At 29.1% G+C, this 26560-nt stretch overlaps 1 protein-coding gene across 5 annotated transcripts in view; it reads right to left on the minus strand.

The window, feature by feature from the left end:
• Positions 1-9652: 9652 nt before the first annotated feature.
• The window catches only part of LOC129965638 (carboxypeptidase D-like), a 68886-nt gene continuing 51978 nt past the window's right edge, over positions 9653-26560 (minus strand). For 3 of the 5 annotated variants that reach the window (XM_056079708.1, XM_056079710.1, XM_056079707.1), the window contains exons 4-10: positions 25669-25841; positions 23411-23610; positions 22640-22813; positions 22394-22546; positions 21339-21481; positions 19963-20181; positions 9653-12320 (exon numbers count right to left, since the gene is read on the minus strand). In XM_056079708.1, the coding sequence (XP_055935683.1) occupies positions 12189-12320; positions 19963-20181; positions 21339-21481; positions 22394-22546; positions 22640-22813; positions 23411-23610; positions 25669-25841 (1194 nt within the window). In that variant the 3' untranslated portion in view covers positions 9653-12188. Of the gene's footprint in view, positions 12321-12615; positions 12745-19962; positions 20182-21338; positions 21482-22393; positions 22547-22639; positions 22814-23410; positions 23611-25668; positions 25842-26560 lie in introns of all 5 variants that reach the window. The other 2 variants (XM_056079712.1, XM_056079711.1) reach the window with 2 other exon arrangements.

A 26560-nucleotide genomic window follows, 5' to 3' on the forward strand; every position in this document is an offset into this window, starting at 1 on the left:
TTGACATGTACAAGCGTAGATAGATCAACGAACTCAACTTTTTGACAAACACAGCTCTAAACTCGATGGAGAATAAAAGAATCTTATGATAAAACTGTGCATTTAATTTTATCTATCGAGATTATTCCATTTCTTTACGATATTGTTCTTGTATGGTAAAGCAATTTCCAATATCATACCGTTTTATTATTTTCTGAAAAATTTCAAAATCAAAATCTAAAATTTAGGTGTAAGAAAATCATAAACCGAATTTAGTTTATCACTCATTCTATTTGTAAGCCAATGTTCACATATTTCCATAAACGGTTTCTCAAGATTCAGAGATATTTAGAACTTCATCAAACTGCCAAGATCGAATTTTCCGCCCGTTGCTGTATTTACTGTTTCCATGAAACAAACGTTTTCTGAAACCCAATATCAACAAATTTCATAAATTTTCTACATTGGACGCTTCTCAAGATAAAGTGATAGTTATTTTAAAATTACATATACATAACGAATGAATTTTGCTACATCAATACATGAATTTTACTTTCAATCAATTTTACTTTATTTTTCAATTTTATTTAAATCAAATTTTGCTTTAACGTTAAGGAAGTTTCACTTTTTAATTATTAAAAATCAACAGCAGTAAATTTGTGAAAAAAAAAGTCATCATAGTTTTTTAGATACTGGTAATGATTTATTATGAGTCGAATGAAATATATAATTATAAATCCTCAAAGACAGTAAAAAAAATAAAATACACAGAACACAATTTAATATATAAAAAAATAATAACATTTTTAATAAATAAATCTGCAATCAAAGCAAAAACTTACAAACGTGAATCACTAAGAATAATAGATGAGAAAATTAAGATTTAGTAAAAATTTAAAATAAAAAAGACTCCTAAACATTCTCAAAAATTTAAATTATATGTAAGAAATGATTGAAATTCAATTTGTTCATTCCAATCTTTACTATCGATCTGTTCCTCATATCTGTATATATTTGTTCTGATTTCCACATTTCACTTTCTTATATACGAAATACATAAAGAGAAAGCGTTATAATTGTCAAAAATAAAAATTGAGTTAAAAATGTTGTTGAATTGTCATATTTCAGACTTCCCTGGATCTGAAAGACACTTTTTTAATTATATCTGTCTATGAACCAGATAATTCAAATAATCACTGATCTCGATAGATGCAATTTAGTATGTGATCTGTGAACAAAATTTATAGATTGCTATCAAAATTTAGACAAAATTCTCAGTAGGAAAGTTTGTCTATCAATGTACATATGAACTCAAAAATACTAAAAGCTAAATAGAAGAAATTTGATGCATAATTTCATCATCACAAATGCAAATGTGCATTAAATCTTGGATCATATTCGTCAAGTAAGTAATCAACTGCCTGCCTGTTTATCTATGTATAAGTGAAAACCGATAATTTAAAAACGCAAAGACTTACGTATATGAGATTTAATATGCCATTTCTTGACACAAACTGTAATAAAATTTAAACCCACAAATTTGGAACCAATCAGTGACAGAAAGTTCAAATTTCATACTCAATTTCTTTAATATACTGCTACGAATCTAAAGTGAGTTTGACTTAATATACCAAATAAAAGACGGTGATAGAAGACAGCACATGTGTATCATAAAACGCTATTGCAATTCTATCCCATTTCTTGCCATTTGCAACTTATATGGGATAAAGTGATTATGAAGCCAATTAGATTCGATTTCGCCAACCGAAACTTTGGCGAAATCCAATTGTCACCAAACTCTTTAACGCTGAATACAACAAATACTGTTCCATCTGCAACATGTCAAATTAACAAAACATTTTACCTTCCATCACCTTTCAAATGAGCCTACATTAAAACTTATCAGTATTTTAGTTCAGAAAATATTTAGTTTCCCGCTTTTGGCGATGAAATTGGAGACGAAAATGAAGGTTCTGGAAAATTCAAGAATTAAGACTGTATCTCTATTAATAAATAAGATCAAGATTCTTTTAGAAAATTCCATGTGGCATCATCACCAATAAGAAAATTTGAAAAACTGCAATGATTCACTAATTTTCTCTTGCAGATGATGCTACATGGTGTGCTTGAATGTTGATCACGAAGTGTTCTATGAACGGTAATACTGTTTTAGAATTAGTAATTTGCTGTTTACTGTTTGCTATATTGTGAGTTTTTTTTCAATTTTGTTTTCTATATACTGCGCTACTCGACATTATACGCCTCGATTGTGCTTCGTGTTTTTCTTTTTCATTTCAGGTTGCTCGTATTATTTCTCATTATCCAGCTTGCTGTTCTAAATTCAGTGAACACCACCGAAAGATTTCCTGTAACAATACCATAAAATATACAATCCTTTATATAGGGTTGTATATGCGAAATCTGATTGGAAATGTGAGAATCACTCTTGTGAACTTGCCGTGATTTTTAGAGTGCTCCCCCCCCCCTGCAACCATGACATGTTCAAGGAATACAGACTTTTATAAGGATATTCGGAAAGAAGATCTTATTTTGTTTAAGTATATGAAAAAATCACGAGAAAGGCATTCCTACTGATTTGATAAAAAAAAAAATAATTTTAAATTTGCTTCTATTTAATAAACGGATAGAACCGTGTTTTTAGAAGGAGTTTTCCCCAATAATTTTAATAAAGTTTGCAATGGATAAAGATCAGGGGTTATACAATCTTAGAAGGGTTATATATATATATATATATATATATATATATATATATATATATATATATATATATATATATATATATTATTTTAATGAGAAGTGCAATCAATTCATGCAATGCTAAAGTCACAGGATTAATGTATCTATGGCAGGCCTTTAGTTAATTAAATAAATTTCTTCCAATAGGACAACGAGCGTAAGGTGCCTCACGCTCTAGGGATACAAAAAATGTATTCAAACTTATTCAAAACAAAAGAAGGTATCGGTTTAAGATTCTTTTCATATTTTTAATTTCGCTTTTTAATTGTTAACCTATGTGGTACTTTTTATAGAGCCAGCAGCTTTCAGAAAGTACAAAAAAGTAAAAGAGGGAAGGGAAGCACATCGCTTAGTTGCCTCTCGCAAGGACTGCCATCTTCTGCTCAAAAGAGATAATTTCCCTACATTCTTGCCTCGGACCTCAACCATAAAAATAAAAAAAATCTGAATGTTATTCTCGATGCAGAAGAGATTTTTATGTTTATAGCATAAAATATATAAATGTTTGTTTAGTCGTTTGAAGAAAAAGCTCAAGAATATCGAGCAATTCTCTGCAAGAGCAAATTCTATTCAAAAATATTTCATTATTCTTTGAAACTGCATTATTTATTTATTCATTACATCCTATGTACTATTTATTAAAACTTAGATACAATGAATGAATCTCTCTTTGTCTATTTCAGTTTTAAATTTATCTATTTCTCTTGCTGCATCTTAGTCAAAATTTTCTTTAATTCAAATATTTTCATAAATTAAGTTTTTGTGGCAGCTGCGAATTAATCAAATTTAACTCTTCTCGTTGTTTTGCCTTATTTGCTTACGGTTCGTTTCTGTATCCAGAGACTACCACTTTTCGACGATTCTGCAGCGCCAAGTAGCACGGCGCGGTATTTATGAGCATATTTCAGGAATTCTTTGTCATTCTATGAATTTGATATCTGCTTTATTAGATACTTTTTAGTCCAATTTTTTTTCACGTGTATGTGAGTGTCGTGCCGTTTCTGACTATACGATTTTATTTTAATTCAAAATTAAGTAGTGATTGCTTATATGGCTATCTCCAGAGAGAAAAAAACGTTCAGGAGTGGCAAGAAGAATATTTTATATAATATTATTAAAGGTGACCTAGATTATCTACTATTGTTAGTCTCAAAATGTTATCAAAAAATTCAATAACAAATAAAAAAGATTTATAACTTAAAAAAATTATCCCCCCAATTTAATGTTTAGGCCTCTTAAAGTAAATAAAAATTGCTCTAAAATATTTTATTGGGAATCAGTACCTTTTTTCCAACAATATACGATTTATCCGCCGATTTTGCATCTCCTAAGTCAGTGAATAATCCGAGTTCTCTCATTATTAAACGTAAACATCCCCTTATCTCATCTTTATTCTCACTTCTGTTTTGACTAAATAAACGCATCTTGATGCATGCGCAAAAGTCCTGAAAGCTTTAGAGTCGAAGAATGAGCAGCACAAAAATATGGCTTGCTTTAATAGATCTGTAAATGCATACAGATATAAACTACTATTCGATGTCCGTCATAAAATGAATAAATAAAAAGTAGATTTTTGAAGCATTAGGGCGAGAAATAAGAATTTTTTTTTTTCTAATCTTATAGAGAAAATAAAGATAGTTGAAAATTCAGAATTAAGTTGAATTTGGAAACATTTTTTTCCCTTTATTTCTTTAACACCATCATTATTTTTTATCCTTTATAGCAGTTTTAATAGTATGATACATTACGATTTAACCTTTTTTACAGAATTATTTCAATAATAATAAAAATTTTGGATTTAAATCTGGGAAATATTAATTTTATAAATCAAGCATTTGATATTCGTTACTTATGCATATGACTTATAAATGAGTATTATCTTATGAATGAGTATGACTTATGAACGATTATGATATGATGAATGAATGTGACTTATGAATGAGTATGACTTATGAACGAGTATGATATGATGAATGAATGTGACTTATGAATGAGTATGACTATGAACGAGTATAATATGAGGAATGAATGTGACTTATGAATGAGTATGATATGATGAATGAATGTGACTTATGAATGAGTACGATATGATGAATGAATGTGTATTATGAATGTGTATGACTATGAACGAGTATGATATGATGAATGAATGTGACTTATGAATGCGTATGACTATGAACAAGTATGATATGATGAATAAGTGTGATTATGAATGAGTATGACTTATGAACGAATATGAAATGATAAATGAATGTGACTTATGAATGAGTATGACTTATGAATGAATATGATATGATGAATGAGTATGAGTTTAGTACCAAATTTAAAGAATTCTGCAAAATGCTGGTCGAGATCCATTCACTATAAGATTATCTGTCTGTCAGTCCGAGTATAAGTAAACATAATAATTTAAAAAAAAACTGGACGACTAAAATTTGATAAACAATTTTATTATCTGAAGTATGCGCATCTTTATAAAGCATCATAGTTTATATAAAAAATATTGAACCAAAACTGTCGAAAGGATTACCGTCTATCTGCACTCTTTCATCCATGTAAACATGATGACTCAAAAACACAATGGTTTAGATGAAGGAATTCCTTATCTGATTTTGTATCTAAAATTGCGATTCTCCATCAAATTTTGATTTCAGTAGATCGGAAAGAATGAGTCTAAAATGCATTCCTGTCATTCTAAGCGACGGGGGGGGGGAAGTACTCTGTGCTGTCACCCTTCCACAACACTTCAGCCTCTGATTCGGAGGGTAATAAAAATACTGATATGCGGGACGTAGACAGCCTTTCCGAAGGTTCATAGCGTTTATATAAAGGTATAGGGAATAATATTTTGATAGGGGAATATATGGAAAAGATTTAGGGATATTACTTTACACTGATTTTCAATCTATTTTTATAACAACTTTTCAAATAGGAAAAGTGAGAAGAAAGTGAAAAATTTCGAAAAACCATGATTATCATTTTTTTTCCAATATGTTTTGATTGATCGGGATGATACAAATATATTGTCAAATACTTTCTCAACTTTTTCATTTCAAAATTATATATTTATACATATTTTTCTGGCTGTACGGCAAGTTAATAGATAACATAATTTCATATTTAATCGTAATAAACCATTTTTTTTTCTTTCGTAAAATTATTTCATCTTTAATAAATGAAAAAGTAATCACAAATTAAATTCTAAATATAAATCATGTTTTTTCAATAGAATATATTTTAAACGCCATCGAAATCAATAATATCAATTCGATGGATTGGAATTCGAATCTGCAGGCGTTGAAACATAATGTTACGGATCTTCTGATAGTGGTAGTGATATAGTGTGGAAACACAATCAGAAGGCCACAGTAGAAAACGACGACAACGTTTATTTACACGAAGAACACAAATACACAAAGACGACAAATATTTACAGCCGAGACGAACATAGGACAGCACACAGTAGCCCACAAGTAGTAATCGTCCACAGCACACGAAGCGGCCAGGCAGAATCCAGCAGGAGAGGGGTTCCTTTCTTCCAGAAGGAGAGACTTCCTCTGAATGGATTTTGTTCAAAATTTGATAGAAATCTGTAAATTTGGTTTAAATCCATATACCAAATTTCAACCATCTAGCTCAAAGGGTTTTTTTAATTAACGTGTTCACGATGAGGCAGACATAATTTCAAAAATATGACTTTTTCCGGCCTATTTGAAACGTAAAAATAGAAATGTTTTTTTTTTTAATTACGAATTTTTGGTGATTATAGTACTTACTTCTTCTTTCCATCATACAAAACAATAGGGGGAGGAGAGAGAAACGACATTTTGCAAAAAGAAAAAAAAATGAAATAACTTGTTAACTTTAAACAACTTTTTATACAAATCTGACGTTACCTTGATGTACGTTTCTAATGCATTTCAAATATTCTTTAAATCAAAATCAGCCTCATTTTGAAATATCATTCATTTGCATATTAGATATTCTTTTAATCGATAACATAAGACATATTTCATCTCGATTCTTACTCATTTTTATGTTATCTTTTTTCAGCGAATGTCAACACAGAACTGTCCGTCTGTACAATGCAAACAGATAGATGTAAGAACACTAGCGGAAAAAGCCGAATAAATGAGCCCGCAAAAAACGTACTGAATAAATCCGTGTACAGCAAAAAATTACACATTTTGTAATTAAATCCGTTGAATTGTTATAAAAAGTTATTACTGTCACTGTTTCTAAATTAATTCAATGATAATGCATGGTTTCCATTATCCATTAATTTAAGTGTGAGAGTAGAAATGCCCTAGTTTAAAATTAAATTGTCCTAGTTTAAAGTTAGCTGATCTCACGCATTTGCCAACTCCATTCAACAATACAAATTTTAAGTTATCATGGGAATTTAGTGAATTTAGCTGTAAGTCATATCACTGACTCTCCGACCCACCCGAAGACACACTGATAAGTAATACTGAATGACCGGACCGCCGCAACAGCAACATTGGTGGAACTGTGGTTGAGTCCTAAGAGCCACCACCGGCCACGGTGCAACCCTTCTCGAAGGAAGTAACCCCCGTCATCGATGGGAGGAGCCAGATCCCCCACCTATTTATGTACCCACCAGGGTGGAGAAATCCAACCACCATACCGGAAGCATCTCATCCTCATTTCGAGGTGCCCCCGGGAGTTTGAATTGAGCTGTGTCAACGTCTGATAAGCCACATTGGACTCTTTTAGAATCTTAATTTTCAATCGCAGTCATAAAATGAGGACAACACCTGAAACGGTACATTCTTCTTCAAATTTCTCCACTACACCGGCGAGAGGACGTTTGGCCCCGACGGAATTAGCTAACTAACACATCATGAATCTGATATCTTCTGATCCCACAATCGAGACCTTACAGCTGGATCACCACAACTCTCAATCAATGTGAGCAAGGTTTACTTCAAATTATAGAGGATGAAATATGCCGCAAGAAAACTTTCTATCTCATATAGATTATTTTGAGAAAAACAGTTCTATCATCGGTCCAATTTTATTTTGAATGAATTAATGGATCGGTAGCCTTGGAGAGCCTAAATTTACTGTGCTGATTTTATTTTAATTCTGAGCAAAAAGAATATTTATTATGAATTTAAGTAAGTAAAATTGTTATATCAAAATGTTTATGTTTTATTATATTAATTTAAATATTAAGTATTTTACTGCATTTCTTTATTAAATAGATGTTTATAATAAGACAGAAAAACATTTATTTTATAATGCAACTGTGAAAATTTATCATGTACAAATTGATATACCCGGCCTTGCGCGGAATTAAAATCCTTTCTTCTATAAGGCTTTTAACGTAAAAACTATCTTTCTATAAAATTTTATAATATACAAAAAACCTTTTTCAGTCTGAAATGTTTTTAATTAAAATTCGAACATCAATTAAACCAAACGATTTTTAAAAACCGACTATAGTTAATTTTTTACACAAGTTGAATTAGTATTATTCACAAATGTTAAGTATAAGAAAGGTTGCAATTGTTTGAGTTCGAACAATTGACTTTTTTTAATCATGTTTTAGTCTCAGTAAGAGCATTATAAAATGATATACTTAAGGATATTTTTTAATAGGTAAAATAGTTCTAGATGTTAAGAATAGGGAAAATTTTTGGTTAATTTCTGATTGAAAATCTAATTTTTGTATTTTGAAAAGTTGATTATGTTTTTCCTCTTGTCTTAACATAATAAGCATGCAAAATTTCGATGAACTCAGCACTGTTATTGAAAATAAGAGGTAGAGCTTTTTATATACAAGCAACTATGATTTTTTACTTATGATACGATCAGAAATGTCCGCTGACTTAGAAAATCCTATTTTTAGAAAAGTACCGATTGGCAAAATTAAAAGGAGCTAATCAAAGAACAAGTACTCTTTATATACTAAAGTTTATTAATTATTCATTTTGTATTCTTCAATTATTTCAAGTAAAATACCATAGCTATTGGGACGGAAGTATAAATGCTACGAGCACGAATGTTAAGGAGAGCTTTGGTGGCAAAATATCAATTTTCAAACATTTTTTTAAAACTGAATTATTATGAAAGAGTGGAAACATAATGCCATGCCTTGTACAACATTTATTCTTGTTAAATCACAGAAAACGGAAGTGAAAAAGTTTATGTGTTTCACTACCCAGGCGTGTTAAGTATTTTCGTTGTCCTCAGGTACTCAAACTCCTGTTATGGTTTTGAAAGGGCACAGAATTATTCTAAACCAGGGAGTTCATATTTGTTAAGATGGTTTTGTGTAGCATTGTTGAGTCTTGGTTCTTCCGCTTTCCAAAAGTTGTTTTTTTAATCGTTTAACATTCGATTGTGATATACGCGCATTATATCTTGTAAAAATATGGGTAATTGTAATTTTTAAACTAAGATTATTAAGCCTGCCTGTATCTTTAATAATCCAAAATTTCTTCATAAATTCAGATTTTTTTTCTACCCAAACTACTTTCTTTTTTTAATTACACGAAGTTACCACAGAACCAAGCCATATAAAGATGGCTTATTGTGTCTGGATGTTATGCCCATGAATTATCCAACTTTTGCATGAGAGGACAACGACCAATAGAAGTTCAAAGAATCTTCAAACTGTTGGTAACAGGCTAGAAATCTTTTCCATCATTTCTTTTAATATTTTTAAGTTCCAGAGTATTGTAATACTGTGATAAAATTACTGTTCATAATGAATTTTCCTCTGCTTTCTTTAAGTTTGACACATTCTGTTATATATTGCTGAACCGAGCCTATTTCGCCACATATTCATGTGTTGCAATATAATTTGCACTATATTCGGGTGAAATATTCTTTTTATAATTTCCAGTCAAACTGCTTGTGTAAAAAATAAATAATGAAGCATAAGAAGTGAGAAATGCAATCAGAAATTTATTTATTCACACAAAGCTTTCAACAAAAAATGAAAATAAATATGATAAAAACAAACGAAATTAACAACCACGTTTAAAACTAACATCGAGCTGCTGACTACAACATAGTACAGGTGCATTAGATTCTAAAATACTAGAACATCAAAGGAGTCCAATATTCCAAGATAGCTGCTATTTGTTTAGCTTTTGAGGGTAACAATTGCCTTCTTTCAATTTAGCAATCATTTATTAATTATTGAATAAAAATATAAAAACTGCCAATATTTTATAATAAAAGCTGAAAACAAAAATTAAAACAAAATCTCTTAATTTTATACAATACAAGGTAATTTCAAATTAATCACTGGGTTTTAATTCACAGGATTTCTCAAAATAATACAACAATAAAAATAAACACCATTTCATAAAAATTAAAAACGAATAAATTTATTCTAATAATTATAAATGTTCTATATACATTCTTATAAATTTATATAAACGCATTTATAGAGTAATCTTTTTCTTTTCCCCTAGGCCATAGAAGCACATTATTTTCTATGTCCATAAAAAGATTGATCAAGCAGTTCATTCGCCATAGATTGAAATAGTAAATTATATAAAGTATTTCAATACCACTCCAAAGAAACAAATCGCAAACGATAAGATAAGGTGACCTTAAAAAAAAATCTCTGTAAAAGGATCACATCATCGGCGCATATTGACCAGTCCAATATCTCTTGACGAAATAAACTTCTTTCCTCTTACTTTTTAAAGCGAGAATGAGTTTACTTTCATTTTAATAGCTCACGCGAAAAAAAATGAAATTCAAATAAAAATTTAGGATCAGTTCCTCAACCCCTTTTGGTTAGCATTACAGTAATTTATATTACTAAAACTATTTCATTTCAAAACCTAATGGTTACTTTGTAAGATACCTCTGCATTAACGATCACTGCTTCTTTTCTCAATGTAATAAAAAAAATAGAACTGCGTGATAGTCAGATTTTTAAATCTGACTTTAAAGTTTTATTTAAAACAAAACATTGGCACTTTGAATACGTTTTGCAGCCTCTGATCTCAGCAGATATAAGTTTTAACATAAAAATTATGCTAAGAGTAAATAAAAACTTTAAAAAAATAGCTTAATAATATTTACAGCTAAAACGAAAGATTTCTTTTTGGTTATTTTTCATTCCAATAAAATGAACTTTTTTAATCAGATTACATTTATAAAAAAAATTGCAATATTAAATTCCCAAAATAAAGATAATAAAGAAATGCAAATAAAAATACTATATATTTGAAAATATTAATAAAAAATTTCAAATTAATTTACATCCTGTATGGCAGGGGATAGAAGACTTATCAAAATGTGATATATCGAGATACTAACAATCTGGTAGAAAATTCATTTAGAAATTTGTACTTTGAAGTGTTTAAATACTTTCTTTCAATTTTTATACAATTCTGCTATAATTTATTAAAATATATATTAAAAAACACTTTCACAAAACGCAAAGTAAAAAAATAAAATGCATGCATATAAAAAACAAGACAAAATACCAGTGCACGAATAAACAACATCGATTAGAAAACGGCACATGAAATTTTTTACTTTTTCGATCTATTCATAAAAAAAAAACGAATAAAAGATAAGGCAGAATAAATTCTATAAAATAAAAATAATGATTTTAAAATTTTAATATGTCTTAGATAAATTAATTAATGAATAAAATGTTATCAAATCATTTATTTCAAATTTGTCAAATGAAAAATTTGACAAAAAAATTATACAAAATCTACTAATGCAAATATATTAACTTCTTAGTAACGGAATCTCACCGATTACCAATCAAGAATTTTGTATTGATACCATTAATATCAAAATAACTTTTAAATTATTATAGCAAGAATCCAAAAAATTTTCCAATGTATAAAATTGATCTGAGAAATTTTAGCAATATTTAACAGTTTTTGCAAAATACTGCAATTTGCAACACTGTTTTCAAATATTGTACAAGAGTAATAAAAAATATTGTTTACAAAATTTATTCAATTTACACACGATATTGGAAATTGCTTTCAAATCTTTATTAATACCAAAATTTCAGTTTTAAAGTAAATGTAATAGAACTTATTGAGTTCCTGCTCTAAGACAATGACATAATAAAAAATTTTTGCTACTATTTTGTTTAAAAAATTTATGGTATTTAAAATACCAATATCTTCAAAAATAAAAATGAAGAATACAAAACATTTTCAGACAATTTAAAATAAATGCCATGTACAAAATTAAAACTTCACACAAATAACATTTTAGCTTCTACGCTGAAATCATTTTTGAAGTTTGAGGAAATAACAATCTAATACGTCGGCGCATAAAAAGAAATTCTTTGTTATTTCAGGTGTCAGGACAACTGTTATAAACTATGACATCAATCAAAACACAGAGATAAATTCAGGATCATTTTGGCTTCAGATTTCCCATGAGATCAAAAAGAACATCCATGCAGTCTGAAAATGAACGTTCGATTTTCATTTACCCCCGAAGTAGTTGTAGTTCAGAAGCAGGCGATTAGATGGTGGTCTGTAATCGATGAATTGCGGCGATGTTTGGTACAGATACCCACGTGGAAATATCACAGCTTCTTTGGGTTTCAGAGACCTCTGTAAATAATAAAAGCAGAAAAAGGTTTTATTAAAATGTCTATATACATTTGTAATCACGCCGTGAAGCAAGCACATAATCAAGCATAACACTTTTTCTGCTAAGCCTAATTACATGATGGACGCCATCTTGGAATTCAAGCAAATGTTTCTACTGGAAAAAAATAGGAACCGAAGTGAGAATTGAGGCGCGCCGAATTAACATCATGCAAGAAGTTAGTCGAGCAGAAAAGGAAGGCAAAAAATGATCGCGTCTCCACGGCTTTTTAAGAGACAAAAAACAGAAGCAGCCCACCTGATAATAAATTACAAGGATGATGGAGAGAAGCAAAACTAAACTTCATATTCCACACTTCCACACATTCACAGAGACGAAACTTCGGTTGATTATGAATAACATCAAAATCTGGAAAACACCCATCACCTGTTAGAATATAGAAACATGGATATTACAAGAGCAAGGATAAATTTACGTTAACAAACGTTAAATAAAGTTAATGTGGTAGCTTTATTCCACGGCTTGAACGAATTCATGAAAACGAAAAGAAAAATATGTCGCTGTTATCGATATAAAAAGATTTATCAAAAAGATAGGGAATTTTTTTTTCATAAAATGTGATAATTAAAAGTGAAAATTATATTTATAAATGCGCTCTATTTTTTAATTAAAATATTAAAATTTTAAAAATATCTTATGGGAAATACACGGGTATGAATTAGCCTAAAAAATGAATTACAACTTTTGTTAAAATAATGTACTGTGTATTTGTTATATTGCATGAAACTGTGTTGATTTTGTTTAAACTATTAATTCTCGAAAGTAATTTAATCATTTTAAGCTCACTAATATTTAATAAATGCTCAACACTAAAATTGTCCTATATTCTTTTTCGAAAAAAATTATAAATTGAATTTATGGATCCATATATCTCATAAGGCTATTTTATTTTCAAATTTTTATAATAACACCTCAATTAATCGATTATAATTCAAATACTAAAATCATAGATGTATAAAGTGCATTTATAATTTTATACGCTCCATGAAAATTGAAACTTTAATCGACAGCTTGAAAGGGAATGACGTAACGTGAGGATTCAGAGACGAATTTACTACGTAATTCATGTTTAACTGATGGTAAGAAATGTGAGTGAGTTTAGGATACCTCGGTAATATTTTTCATATATTTCGATGTTTGTATTTTATATATTACAAAAATATGTCGGTATTGTGTAGATATTGCTTCTCTGGCGTTTTTTTTTTTTTTTTAGTTTCTATATATTGATTAGAAATATTGATTAGTTCAGCTATAATAATAATCTTTTTTTATTTTTATAACTATGAAGAAGCATTGCTTCTTTAAACTAACTTTGTCAATTTTACGGCAGATTTTAAGCATTAAATTCAACATAAATTGATCGAAATATTGCAAAAAGATTAACAGTAGTTTTAAGCATTCATGCTGTTGTCTCGAAAATTGATTTACACTTCAATAGCTCAGTATTAGGTTCTGTAAAAAACTGATGCGCAGATGCATAGCAATCGAATAATTCTATCTTTGAAACCAATATTGTATCTTTGAACCCTTCAAATCTATTCTTTAAAACTTTAGTTTATTTTTTTGTTAAAAAAAAACCATATATTTTTATTTATATTTTTATATGCTTTTTATATTTTTTTGTTAGTATAAATTCGTAATATATGAAACTATATTTTTTTGTTTTTGTTTTTAAATAATCATTATAAAAGAATATATCAATAAAATTTAAGATTAAAAAATTTTCTTCAGAAAACTTCTTAAAGACATCAATTTTACTACAGTCTTCTTTTATAAAATCCAAAAATTATAAGGTCGCATAAGAAGTTACATTCAAAATTCCTTCATATAGTCATTTCATTAAAAATATCGTCATGACAGGTATGGAGTACAAAATTATTTTGTAATAAATAATATTTCTTACTAGTAAAATATATTTCTCTAAAAGATCTTCCAACAAATTTGCAAAAATATGGGGAAATTTTACGTAATAAATTAAAATTATATCCAAAATAATTTGACACTTAACATTTAATAACATTTTTGACACTTAAGTCTAGGTGATTTCCTATTTTCTGATAGATTGTTAAGTGAATATTAACTTAAAACATTTAATAAAAATTAAATTTATCCTAGATTAAAATCTAACTGAATGAAATTCGCTTGAATTCTCTTGAAAAATTTATTTTATGTCATTTCTAAAATATTAGATTGATATTGCCTCTAGATAATATTGTTTTTATCTTTTGTCATACCGTCACTCAAAGTGCAAAATATCGTACGTTAAAAATTTAATTTGGATGATATACTGATTGGAACTTTTTTATACTGCCAACTGATGTCAAACAGCCAAAATCAGTAATCAATAACTGCTAAGGTAAATAATGCTAATAAATGATAATCGAAGATAAATCACTTCCACTGCTGGATTAAGGAAGGGGCCATTAAACATTGCAGGTCTCCAGGCATTTATTCCATACTTCAACTATCAAAACTAAATTTTTTTTAGTTATTGATTGTATTTACATAGTAAGTAGAAACTTTTAACAAGCTGAAATCGCAAAACATGTAGTTGATCACTTTTCAGTAATTGACTTTAATACAACAAACAATTAAAATTTAAAAGAAATTTTAAGTAAAATAATAAAGCAATTGAAATAATGTTTAATTTGTGGACTGGACATTTTTTTTGAATTAAAAAGACCCCTATTTTTTGTAATTAATATTATGAATATAAAACTTGTAAATCGTAATTAATTACGAATATTACTAGAATAATTTTGTAAAATGAATTTTGGCAATACTTGATTTCAATTTGAACATGATTACGCAACTTTTATAATTAAATGAGAGCATAAAATCAATTAAATTTTAAAATTTCGCAAGAAAAAACGATTTTGATAGCAATGGGATCCTAAATTTGCGGAACTCCTAAGCAATCGTGTATTTCACTTGTTTAATAATCCGGCCTTAATGCTTACAAATATGAATTTTCAATATTAGAGGATAACTTTATGTTATAAATTTTACTGAAGAATTCATTTTTCCTTAAACTTCAATAGGTTTTCTCTATTTACCGCATCATAAATCTTATCAATTATCTTGCTTTTTGACATGCGCCAGTTGGCATCTTATAGCGATATGAAGAGATACCAATTATTGAAATGCAACCAAATAGAATTTCATAAAACTCTTCGCATTGTGAACTGCGATATAAACTTGTATATGAAATAAAAAAGTGCAAGTTTATTTTATATCATGAGGTAAAAATAATTTCAGTTTGAGAAAACTTCAATAAAGCTGTGTTATTTTTATAACAACATAAATGCGAACTTCTGAATTCTGTACAGCTTTCATTATCCAAATTAAATAAGATGAATTATTAAATATATATTATGTTTATGAAGTTTCCATTATAAATTTTAACTCCTTCTTTCGTAATATCTGCTGTTACATAAATACTTCCTGAATATTAATAATATAGATAAAAAATAAACTTCTTAACGAATATCAGTCTGGTAATATATAATTTACATTACATACATATAAAAGAAAGTAAATTGCAATATTTAACTTGGATATTAAAAACATTCAAATTTAATGCAAATTTTCAGATTTTTACTAACAAAAATTCTTCACTTCCTTAAATTAACGTTATATGTATTAAATTATTAATATTTCGGTGTTTATTATTATTTCGTAGCTAATACTTGACAAAAACAGTACGCATATTAAATTTTTTGGCACTATGTTGTTACTTTCGATTCTACAATAATTATTAGTGATTGATTCGATTAGTGATTTCTTCATAGCCAATTTCAATAGGAACTATTGTTTAAAAATTTATTTACATACCTATTCCCATATACCTTCAATCAAATCTTGTTACCTTTCAAATTTCAATGAATGAATTGCAATTTCTATGCAAAGTTACATTATTAATATATATTCTTGCAGTGCAACGTTATGAAAATAATAATTCATTATTTTAGATTTATAATTATATCTGCCACACTTCTTTTTTTCCCCATTGAAATAAGTGGTTAGTTTCTATATTAATTTACTATAATTGAAATTTTCATCTTTAGGGAATTGTATTGAATAAATTGCATAGCTGGCAATATAAAATTCTATCTGTGATGTGAAGATTTAAAATCGATACCTGAAAATTTACAATTAGATGCGCTGTCTTCCATTAGTTACTGATCATACGTGTGATAATGATTATTACATGAAATCCCTAATAATACTTATGTATTACACAGTATTAATTTTCCCATTTTTAGATAGTTTTATCATTAAAAAACTAGTTCTTCACACATTTCAACTCATTCCCATAGTTCAAAACTTATTCGTCAAAATTTCTTCTAAAAACATGTTTATCTATATATATTAAATATCACCTCTTTACTGAAGTATGATTTCTTATTCAAATATAAAGGATATTGTTAATTTAGATAAATAACATTTTTTTTATTTGTATTGTTAATTCTTATGATTTAACTTTCATTCGAAAAAATGCTTTTTTTAATATCAAATGTTTTTTGCTGTTAAAAAAAAACAATTCATATTTTACAAAAAAAAAAAATGATTTTTATAAAGTTTATAAATTTAAAAATAAAAAATATAATTAAAAAAGTTATAAATTTAATTAATAATTTAGGAGACTATCGTTTGAAGTTCAGTTACTAGAAAATGGCAGAATTCTATTCATTAATTTCTAATTTTGTGTTAAATAGTTTTAGAAAACGATTTTTTCTAGTAGGATAATTAATGTATGTGGGTACTGAAAATTGTGAAGTGCAAAGCAATACTATATTTGTTATATTTTAAACAATTTGTTTCTTAATTGATTGAAAGAAAAACAACAAAAATCGAATAAAGTAAGATTAAATCGAATTTTAAGGTATGATCACTAAAAAAGGCCTGAACAATCAATTTGTCTAAAGAACATCTGAAATAATGTTTCTGCTTCAGAATTTCTCTCGCATCTACCTTTGTATTCCTTTTATATTATTTTTATTACTTGCAATTCATGATTAAATTTTTTGTCCCAATGATCCAAATCCATAATCTAAATCGCCGCAATTACGATTCTTTTATTCAAAAACAAACAAAAATTACTCAAGAACTTTCAAATTAATGAAGGAAAATCGAGATCTAAAAAATAAATTACTTTAAAATGAAAAGTTTTAAATTTTAAATTGTTTGAAAATGGAAGGAAAATACATTTTCGTATGTATACATCGACGTTTTCAGAAATAAATTGAATGCACCTTTCTAATTTAAAATATTTTTAAAATAGTTTGGTTATGTGCTAATTAAAGTCCCACTGTTACAGCCAACATGACATATGCACTTATGAAGATAAAATTCTTCAATATACAAAACACACATTTATTACACACACACTTTAATGCAGAAGTACACAGGTTACAATAACAGGGGTTAGTGACAAAGTATTAGAAATTGTTAGTAGAAGGAAACAACAGTACATGCAACCACAAAATATCACATAAGATTAGACAAAAAGGTATGTGCAATACAAAAAGAAACACAGATCGTGCAGAAAAGTGACAAAAATATACATAAATATATATGAGCATTTTGAAACATCCAATGTTAAATGCATGCAATGAATGTATATGAATATTTAGAAAATATAGGAACTATATAGTTAAGTTAGAAATAAGATAAATAATAAAATAGGTTCATGTTATCTGCATTGCATTATCATGCTTTGTGATGCTGACTGTCAACTAGTCAGCATACTTCTTGCATATTGAATACTTCTTGGATAAAAATAATAATTTTAACATAAAAATATTCTAACTCATCTCTTATTTTTAGATTCCAAGTAGTAGCTTAAAGCCCTGTCATCGTGCTGTCTCACGTAACTATTATGCCTTTATTCTGTCTAATACATCAACAACGAAAGTGGGAAAACTTAATCATGATCTTAAGATTTTATTTCTCAAACTTGCTTAGTAAATATATTTTTAATTGAGTCTGTAGTAGTGAAACAGAAAATCTTACTTTCAACTTAGAGCTAATGTTATGGTTGTACCAAGATAATCCTGCTGCCTGCTCCCCTGACAGAACTGCATACCCTCCAATAGCATTTTCATTAATTTTTAACCTCTCTATGATCCCTGTAGTATAACCATTAAAAATATACATTCCCATAATTCTTTTTTATACAGATTTGGCAAATTTTATAATCCTATAAATAAATTTAATAACAATGATATATTTTTGAAATATTATTATGTACAGTATTTTTTTATCAATATGATGAATTATAATAGAGAAAAACATAATGCACAGAAAATTAATTGTATTACTATGGTAATTAAATTACTTTGTGTAAATTATCTAGAATTTTTTTTATTTATTTAAATACCATTTTTAAAACAACCACATGAAACTTATTTAGGATTTTTATTTACTTAATAAATCATTCTAGTTTAAATTATTCTTTTTTTTTTAATTATTATTATTTATTTTTCTATCTACTTTCTCTGAAAGCGTACTCGTTAAAGTTCCCTCGGTACGTTTCGGCCCAGTGTTAAATAAAAATTCTTTAGTCTTTTTACTCATTAAGATCAATATTCAATTGAACGATTGGAAGTCTAATATCACTACTGCGACAATATCCGATTTGAAAAGGTTAAAATTATTAAATCTATCAACTAATTCAGACTTTTAATATTATTCACTCTGTTAAGGTGATATAACAAACTTTCTTTCTCAAAAAAAAAAAAAAAACATTTGTGAAAGAGCTTTTTTTAAAATTCTTTATAATGGCATTTATAAGGTAATTGAAACATTTAAATTACATTTTATTTTATTCTAAAAATTCTGCTTTCTGGATTTATTATAAACCTCAATTTGATGGGAAGATTTTAATTAATATTGCCTTGCTTCATACATATTCGAAGATAAATTTCATTAACATCCTTCATTAACATCCTTCATTCAACAGCTTAATAAATTTAAATAAGTATTAAATATTTTAAAACAGCCTAATGTATATTAATTTCAGTGTACCCACTTTAAATTTAAAATTTATAAATTCAATTTAAATAGGTATAAATATAAGAAGCGACTTCTGTGCATTGAAAATGTAAAGTTATAAAAAAATTTCTGAATACTTTTTCTAATAAACTTTGCTGATATGTCTTTTTTTTTTTTTTACTAAACACAATATAAAAATGCTAAACATGCTCTCATATTTAAGGAAATATGAGTATTTTGAAATTATGATTTTACATTGAGCATTATTGGGTAAATTTTCAAAAATTGAGCATGTTGAAGTATTGTGTTTATAACAAAATAAAATTAACAAAAAAGTAAGAACAAAACTGCATAGGTAATATACCACATATTTTTCAGCGGTCTGATATTCAAATCTGAACTAGTGAGGGCATCACTTGTACCATTAAATGAATCAGTTTTGAAATCTGAATAAAAATCTGTGCTATTTGTTGGTAAAACAAGATTAATCATAGAAGTGTTTGAAACATCAGTAAAAATTTCTACATCAAATGTTTCAGTTTCATTAGTGACATTGAATGAAGGTGCACTGGTCAATGTTTCATTTACCGTGTATGTGGGCCAAATTCCTTTAACTGTTGTCCCTGTGTATGATGCAGCATTAGGCACTGGGCTAATGCTAGGTACTAAACCGCCTTTCTGGTAAGTTGGATCACTCCTTGGTTCGTAATAAGTAGACGATTGGGAATACATGGTGACGTTTTGTATTGTAACGCCTTTGGGAACGTGCACGTTCAGTTCAACAGGATCGTATCCTCTAGCTTCAACCTAAAATGTAGCAAAAAGGAAAAAAAATTATTTTCAGTTCAATTAAAAAATGAGATAAAATTGACTGCAATGATAATCGTATTTTGAAATTAAATCTAACAAATATTTATGCATTTTGCATGAAAAATTTATATAATGATTCTGCAAAATTTTATCACTTGATTCACTATAATGTTTTGCAAAATTTGTGTTAAGTTATAGTGTCTTTATATCAAAATAATAATTATAATCAAAAATCATATATTATGAAAAAATCATGTTAAGTTAATTTTTGCAAAAATATAGAAGGCTCTCAGTAATCCAAGAAATATCATTCCAAAAAGCTGCAGAATTCACAGAAGTTCATTTCGAAAATTATATTTTAATAGCAAAAACCTACATTTATTGCAAAAGTTATAACAAAATGCACAAAATTACACTACATATCAGAAATATTATAAAATACAATTTAAAAGATTATTAATTATTCCTCATCAAGTTCACTAAAAGTAAAGGTCTTACAAAAACAAAATGAAAAAAAAAAAAACATGTAATCATTTTGTAATATTGTAAATGTAATCATTTTGAATATTGATAATAATACATTAATTAATAAGAATTACATAATAATAATTGATCAGCAGTAACTTTATTTTATAATAATCCCAATAAAGAATATTCATAATTATTTATAGTACTATTTTAAATAGCAAAATGTTGTATTAGAACAAGAAATTGAAGCATGATTTACATGAAAACTGTCAAAACTGAGTTGAATCACTATATACAAGAATAAGTACTTTCTCACGCACTAAGTATTTTTTTTTTAATTTAATGAAAAATTACAAATATAAGTTTAGATATGGGTAAGTCAATAAAAACACACACTTTTAAATACAAAACAAACTTAAAATCCTGATTATTAGTGTTTCAGATATGTTGATTCAAAATAGTTATCCATATCAAAGTTTCAATTTTTTTTTTAAATGTTTCCAATTGGCAAAACAGTTTTGCAACAATGGTCTTTTTTCTTTTTATTTTTTTTTACAAAATCACAATTATTCTTGTAAAAATTTGTAGTAAAATTAAAAGTATATAGTTATTATCTTTTCACCATGAAATATGATTGTCATTCTAAAAGTTATAACGGGATTAAGAAAAAAATTGACAAATTGTACTTGTAAAGTGTAAGTTCCTGGTCGCAAAATTCTCCAATACTCTCCCCTGTAAGTAGTCCTGGAACCGAATTCTCGGCCCCTTACTTTCACGGTTGCATTATGAATGGGATTATGATTCTGATCAATCACTTGACCCCATATACCTGAAAACGATAATAAAATATTAAAATATTTTATGTCATCATCAGTGTATCCAATATAAACAAATCGATAGTATGACTTTAGAACAATAAAGCAAAACACATTTAATTGAAAGTTCCGATATTTTGAAACATTAATGCAAAAAAATGAGATTTACGTGGCAGAAGAGAAGAAACTTTTGAATTTTTAACTTTGATTTATTCCATTCCGGGAGGCATATTATGTATAAGAAGTGATGATGAAACTAGCATCCGTTCACATCGACCGAAATTTTTTCCTCAGTGATTTGTACTATGAGATTCTGATAGGGATTTCATTAATACGAGTCAATTTAGGGAAAGGGAATTTAGGTACTTTATGTAGGTTTAAAAGAATGTTGCAAAGCATAACAGATTTTTATGCCTTCACCTAGAGCATGTGAAAAATCTGATTTCAGCAGTTTTACAGTATAGTAGTAATTAAATAAAAAATGGTGGAACTGTATCAGGAAATAAGAGAACATTTTAGAACGAAGTTAATATGAATTACATTAAGATAAAAATTTGAAAATTAAATGGGATATAAATTAGATTAAGAGATATATTATATATATATATTTAATTTCAAGGATTAAAAAATAAAATGAAAAGATACATTCAAAATTACCCAAAAGGGTATGTGGTGGTAACATCATAAGCCAGATAACTTCTGGAGAGGAGTGTACACTTTTGTCTAGTGGCTTTGTTACTCGGTTATGAACCCTAACGTTGAGAGTCCGAACCTCAACTTGCACAGGTATATTCAAAATGTTATAAATTGGTAACATAATAAGAATTTTATAAATTGGTCTACGTATTGAACAAGGGTATTTTGTATATAAAGATACCAAAAAATAAGTCATTTCTAAATTAAAATTTCGGCTAAGTGATTCATACCCTGATGGACTTCACCAAGGTACTGAAGAATGGCCTTCTGATTATCATTCCAGAATTGAGGAAGCTGGAAGCTCTTCGGATACTTGCAGCACGAAATTTCCAAGGTTATTTCCATGCAAGAACCCCACACATAGTTGTAATCCTGCATTCCGCCTGCATTAAGAAATAAATATAATAAACATCCAATAAATACGTTTGCGAATCGAAGTATGCAAGCTTCTGTAAGAAACAAGGAACAAACATTACCAATCAAGGAATACCACGCTGCACCGTTTGTGGTACCGTTCGGAAAAGGAGGACTTCCGTCTCGGCAGGTCACACCCAAGTACATGTTTTTGTGGTTGAAAGAATAGGTTTCGGCCAAATGGCGAAATACGTCATCGTCTGGAGTCAACGATGGACTGCCGAATTTGCGGAAATCTACAACATATGAAAAGCAGTTATAATTAACCATCCATGAATGTTAACAGTTGTTTTAAGAACTATACAAAAGAAATTGAAGAACTGAATATACAGCATATCTAGTATGACATGTTTTTTCAGTAAATAAAACTTATTTGTCAATCTGTAATATTTTGTTCATTGAATTGCTTGTGAATAACCAAAATGCTTTGTTTTATGAAACTAAACAAGTAAGATCATTTTTGCTCTAAAGCGGGCATTTGAAATACTAAACGGAGCATTTGTGTAGGGAAGCAAATATATTTGTTATTGATATTGATGAAAATCGACATTCTAGGCATTTTTTATAATACCGAAAACTGAAATAAATTTTTCTTGCAAAAAGAGTTTAATATATTAAGCAATAAATGCTATTGAATAGAAAGCGATTAATCTTAAGAGATTTTTTCTTGAAACTGCTTGCATTTAATGAATTCAAACATAATCAACATAATAATCAACGATACGTAAAGCAATAAAACCTAATATGCAAGCCTATGTACTAAAACGATTAAATTATTGTTAGTTTGCAAAAAAATAAATATTTAGCACAATGATAGAAATCATGCCACTCACTTTTCGGAGAATTTGCTGGGATATTGTCGAAAGGATAACTGGCTACCAGAGCTCCACCATGAAAATTTCCAGACAGCACAAACTGTGTTTGCCTGATCCAGTCCATAACAGCCCGAGTTTCCGGCTGGATCCCTGCCTTCGGTGGTCCGGCAAAGAAGTCTGGGAAGTTACGATTAAGATCAGCAGAATTGGCATTGCCCCTAAGAAAATGACAAAAGGAAAAGGTGCATCAAAAATAAAACATAATTTCATGTCTCGTTAGAACTACTATTGGTCAAGTCAATTATTTTTCGGTTACTCAGGACAAATTAGTTAATGACTAACTTAAAAACTTAAAAGATAGCACATAGAAGGAAACTCGTATGTAGGAAACCGCAAGCAGGTTCTTGCTTCCGGACAGAGTACAATGTTATGTCGCTCTCGAAACCCATCGCCAACGATGGGTCATATGTATGAGGAATAGGCGTATAAACCGCTCATACCAACATCGATCACAATGCTCATGCCAGAATTTTTGCATCCACCATAGTGTGCGACGATATTTGTCGCACCAATTCTCTTATTTAGTTCACCACATACACTAGGCTGGAGGGATTTGTTTAGCATAGTTAAATTAACGTCTCCTTTTAAAACAACTCTAGGCTATTTTGGGACGGCTCTGGTAATTTTGAACCGCTGTCAGATGATAAGGATGACATCTCAGTTGGCAACCCCCTGCCAAAATTCCGTCCCATAACGGTGGGATTACATTTGGCCCCGACGGATTTAACGCGCACCAGACCCGCTTACACGACGGTTCTTCCCTGAAATCTGGTACGAACCTGAAAGCCTCCAGCTCCGAAGCCGAGACCTTACCACCAGGTTACCGCGGCCCTCGTATGTGGGAAACAGCAAACAGGTTCTCTCTTCCTTGGTGAGTATAACAATATGATATTGTTTTCGAAGCCCATCGCCAAGTTGTGTCGTATTTCTGCATGTAGAGTAGGCGCATAAGCCGCTTATACCAGCATCGAACACAATACTCATACCAGAATTTTTGCATGTACACCTGTATGTACCCCTTTTCGATGTTGCTTGTTGCACCAATTCCCTTATTTAGTCCATCCCGGATGCTACGGCAGGAGGGGCGAAGGATTTGTAGCGATAAACTTTAGTAGAAAAATGTTCGAAAGACTACAAGGTTCTTAATGACAAGAGAACTTCTTTAATCAAATTCGCAAAATCACCACTCAGAAATAAAGCATATTCTATATCAGAAAAAGTTTTTAAAAATACTATTCAACTACAATTGAGGATACTGTTGAACTATAACATTGGCATAAATATTAAATGTTTCTTTTCTACTTTAAGAGTAGATTAAATAGTCAAATTTATGGCCAGATAATAGTTGTATGAAAGATATCTTTAAATAGATTTAGAAGACCTGGAAAAAAGTCGAATACCGGAGCTGACATTTCTCATTACCCTGTTCTAAATTCCCACACAGACCACGTTAGATTCACAATGAATGTGGCTTGCACCAGAATCGACTTTTTAGGGGAGGGGTGGTCTAAATTCGTACGTTTTGTCCTCTAACCATAACAATGGGATGGAAATCTATTTATCCAACATATTAATTAAAACCTCAAATTGTCCAAATCTATCAAACTTTTGTTCCAGTCTACTCTCCCACCCTCAGGGACACCTCAGAAATGAGAATGAGAAGCTTCCGGTATGGTGGTTAGTTCTCCCCACCCGGGTAGGTACAGATACGGTGGGGGTTGGCTACCTACCTCCTATCGATGAAGAGACGTGCTTCCCACGGGAAAGACTGTACCGTGGCCAGTGATGGCCCTTATGATTCAACCATATTTCCCGCCAGTATTGCTGTCACGGAGGTCCGGTCAGGCCTTTATAGTAACCCAAACGATTTTGAAATACGATAACAAATTTAAGGCTGTGATTTACTCTACCATTAATTTTTTTTTTTTAATTTTCAATTCATGTCTAAGAAAATCTTTTATCAATTTAAAGTAGTTATTTAACGATGCCTAAAAGAACTGAAAGAAAGAAGTGATATAGCTTCGTCTTCAAGCGATTACAAGTGACCATAATTTAGAGACAGCCAATCAAATGGCGTGGCGTAAAAAAAAAAAAAAAAAAAGACTTTGCATATTATAATAATTTATACAAAATTAACTTTTACATTGCAAATATTTTATACGAGAACAAGGTACATCAATTAGTAATTATATAAGTGTGAAAAGTAACATTTTTACCTTCCTTGTACTCCAGAGCATTCACCTTCAGAGGATGCTTCAAACCCATCTGGATTCATCGAAGGCATGATATGAATCCGCGTGTTGTCCAACAGCCAAGTGATGTAGTTGTCCTTTCCGTAACCGTCCAGCAGAAGGGATAGCAGATGCAACATCAACTCTCGACCTACAGGCTGAAGTGAAACATTTTAGATTTTGCATGCTTATTTTAAAAGTAAAATTATTTTTCAGAAATTAATAAATGGGAAATAAAAACATTTCTATATATTGTATTATAATATATTATATTATACCATAGAAAACATACTACAACTAGGTTACCTAGAATGCTGCACTATGAGTAAATGCAAAGAGAAATAATGTTAAGTTAGGTTCAAAACATGCTACAGTTATGTGATTTGTTTCAGAGCCTAGGCATCACTTATAATTTTTTTAAAATGACTAAGTTCACATTCTGTAAAAATCAATTGGAAAATATTTATTTCCATTTTTTTTTTCAAAACAATTGATTTACAGTGACTTGGATATACTCTTTCAAGAAAGGCATTCAAAATTCATATGTCCTAACTGAAAATTAGAGAATTTAAGATCGTTATTTTTTTGCAATTTTCTCACAAATTACGCATTACAGACGTATGGTTCTTTGGACTACTTTTATGGAACATAGAGTCTCGTTCGGTACAGTTTGTTCATTGTTGTGCCTTGAATACTCCCAAATGATATTCAGTTATTCCGGCATTCAACAAATCTGATCGTCTCACACCAGCATAGCGAAAGTCTACACAACCAGATGTCAAAATGCGCATGCGTACTATTCCAATTTTTATGATTTGGACAGCCACAAGAGATCATAAACATCCAAGGATAAAACTTTATTTTTAGCAGCCCTGCT

This window comes from Argiope bruennichi, chromosome 4 (genome assembly GCF_947563725.1).
Source record: "Argiope bruennichi chromosome 4, qqArgBrue1.1, whole genome shotgun sequence".
NCBI lineage: Eukaryota > Metazoa > Arthropoda > Arachnida > Araneae > Araneidae > Argiope > Argiope bruennichi.